This window comes from Gregarina niphandrodes, assembly GCF_000223845.1.
Source record: "Gregarina niphandrodes unplaced genomic scaffold scaffold00057, whole genome shotgun sequence".
Classification (NCBI taxonomy): domain Eukaryota; phylum Apicomplexa; class Conoidasida; order Eugregarinorida; family Gregarinidae; genus Gregarina; species Gregarina niphandrodes.
This window is the reverse complement of record NW_011645824.1, coordinates 49,408-51,540: the sequence shown is the minus strand read 5'-3', so window position 1 is coordinate 51,540 and position 2,133 is coordinate 49,408. Positions and strand designations below refer to the sequence as shown.

General features: G+C 52.8%; 1 protein-coding gene across 1 annotated transcript; it reads right to left on the bottom strand.

Moving 5' to 3' along the window:
• Positions 1–484: 484 nt before the first annotated feature.
• On the bottom strand, positions 485–1,603 carry GNI_170360 (hypothetical protein; the record flags this gene model as incomplete). Its single annotated transcript, XM_011134988.1, has 2 exons — positions 485–599; positions 1,441–1,603. Coding segments are annotated over 2 exons (278 nt in total), but the record flags the coding sequence as incomplete, so codon positions are not given.
• Positions 1,604–2,133: the final 530 nt, after the last annotated feature.

Below are 2,133 nucleotides of genomic sequence, written 5' to 3'. Positions count from 1 at the left end.
CTCTGCGGCCCGAACCCCCAGTCAGGACAAGGCGTTGGGGCTGCCTGCTGTGCTGGGGGGGTGTGTGCGATTAAACTGGAGCTCGGAACACCGCATGACGCCATTCGCGTTCATAACGATTGGACTTCAGTGTTTATTGCACTTGCGGGATAACAAGCAAATTATTTTGCAATCGATAGAGCAGATTCAGTTCCTTAAAAGCAGTACTCAAATCCACGTCAAAATAGACCCCGATGATTCCAAGTACAAACAAGGATATGTAAACCGGGCCGGCCGGGGATGTCTAATGGAACAGGTTTTATCACATTTGGCGACTTCTGTCTCCTCTCCGTTCGAGAATGATCCTCAATTCCCCGTTGCGGTCACGGCTCTTTGGAAACGCTATGCTAGCCGCGCCACGGAAGGAGCACGGACTAAAGGAACACTGACCGAAGGCATGAATCCCTTTGAGGAAGAGCCGGCAGATGGCCCGAGCCATTTTTACGACTCAAACATTTTAGAGGAGTCGAAGACCCTGGAGGAGCCGAAAACGCCGGAGCAGTCGAAGACGCTGGAGGCGATGGAGATGGAGTTTCGGGAGGCGTATATGGCGTGGGACCCTCAAGCGACGTTGTACCCTAAAGCGACGTTGCATTCCCAAGATGGTTGGAAGCACTGGCGGGGGGTTTGCCGGCCTCGTCTGGGATTGAACGCTCGACATCAGGTTGCTGTGAAAGAAGCCGGTGGTAGTGGTAGTGCGTGTTCGGACTGTCAACCACGTATTAAGGTCAACCTTAAGACGCCGTTCCGAACGAGGGCGATAGCGGCTAGCACAGCGTCCGCGTGCAGTGTCGCCGAGAGTGACGGAACCGAAAATGGTCGCACTTGGCCTGAAGTGGTAGAAGCGGCTGCGGTTCAAGTAATGGCAGACGCTCACGCGCGTAACCTCAGGACCATGACAGCTCGTCTCTATCAGACCTGGAAGCCTTGGAAGTTGAGTTATGAGTCTGATGACTTGCTGATAAAGCACCAACTCGGAAGATACCTTAGAAACGGCTGCATCATACGGTTACACGACTTACTCACCATGCACCGACTTACTCACAGCACAACCGACAGCCTGGTACGCCAACTACGCAGACGCCTCAGCCACATCAGCAACCGTGTGTGTGTCAGCTCCTACGCCCAAGTATATGTCATCTTGGAACGCCGAGGGCCTCGATTCAGTAGTACCCAACTCGTTCCTGAAACAAAACTACGTATTATCCTAACGCCGGAATGTATTCTCGCGCGCTCCGAAAAGGAAGCAACCCAGATTACAAATCAATTTATCGAAACGTTCAAAGCAGACGCCGGTTGTCCGTCACAATGAATTTGTCTCGATTTGTTCTAATCACTGGTGCGATAACGGTCGGTCGAGTCTGGTGTATGTTAGTCTTGATTCGAGATGTTAGTCTTGACTGGCGTGGGCGTTTTTCCGCAATTTTTCTTGTCTTAGTTTAGTGTGTGTATCGAAGGCTCCGGCCAGGGCGAGACTGTAGACAGTAAAGCAGTCTTGCAAGGCAACCAACTCGGGATCGGAAATGGGAGCGGGGATATGCGTAGGGGTGGGCTGGGACCACTGCTTGAGGGTATTATGAGGCTTGGTCACCGTTTGGTCGAGGCCTGCGCCGGACAGCCATTGGTGACAGAACATGACGGCACTGCGACAAATCCATTCATACTTGGCGTCGTTGCCGCTAATGTATATATCAACCAACGGCACACGATCGTTTCTATAAAGATCAATTAGGCGGAACTTGAGCACATTCCGCCAAAGTCGTAAGCCACAATGATAACTGTACACAAAGTAACCCATAAAATACTCGTTTGTGACGTAGTCCGTGTCCTTCAGCAGCTCGTACAAAGAACTCGGTATCGCATCCAAAATGCCCGTGTACTTCCCTTCCAGGCCCTCGTATCCCACCGGGCTGTGCGGATACCACAGCGCACACATATACGCCTCCGCTGTCTCTACACCGTCCTCTGTCGCAGTCGCAACGTCCTTGGCCGCAACGTCCTTGGCCGCAACGTCCTTGGCCGCAACATCCTTGGCCGCAACGTCCTTGGCCGCAAAGTCATGGGCCGTGTTACTCTCGTCCGGCCGTCGTCGAA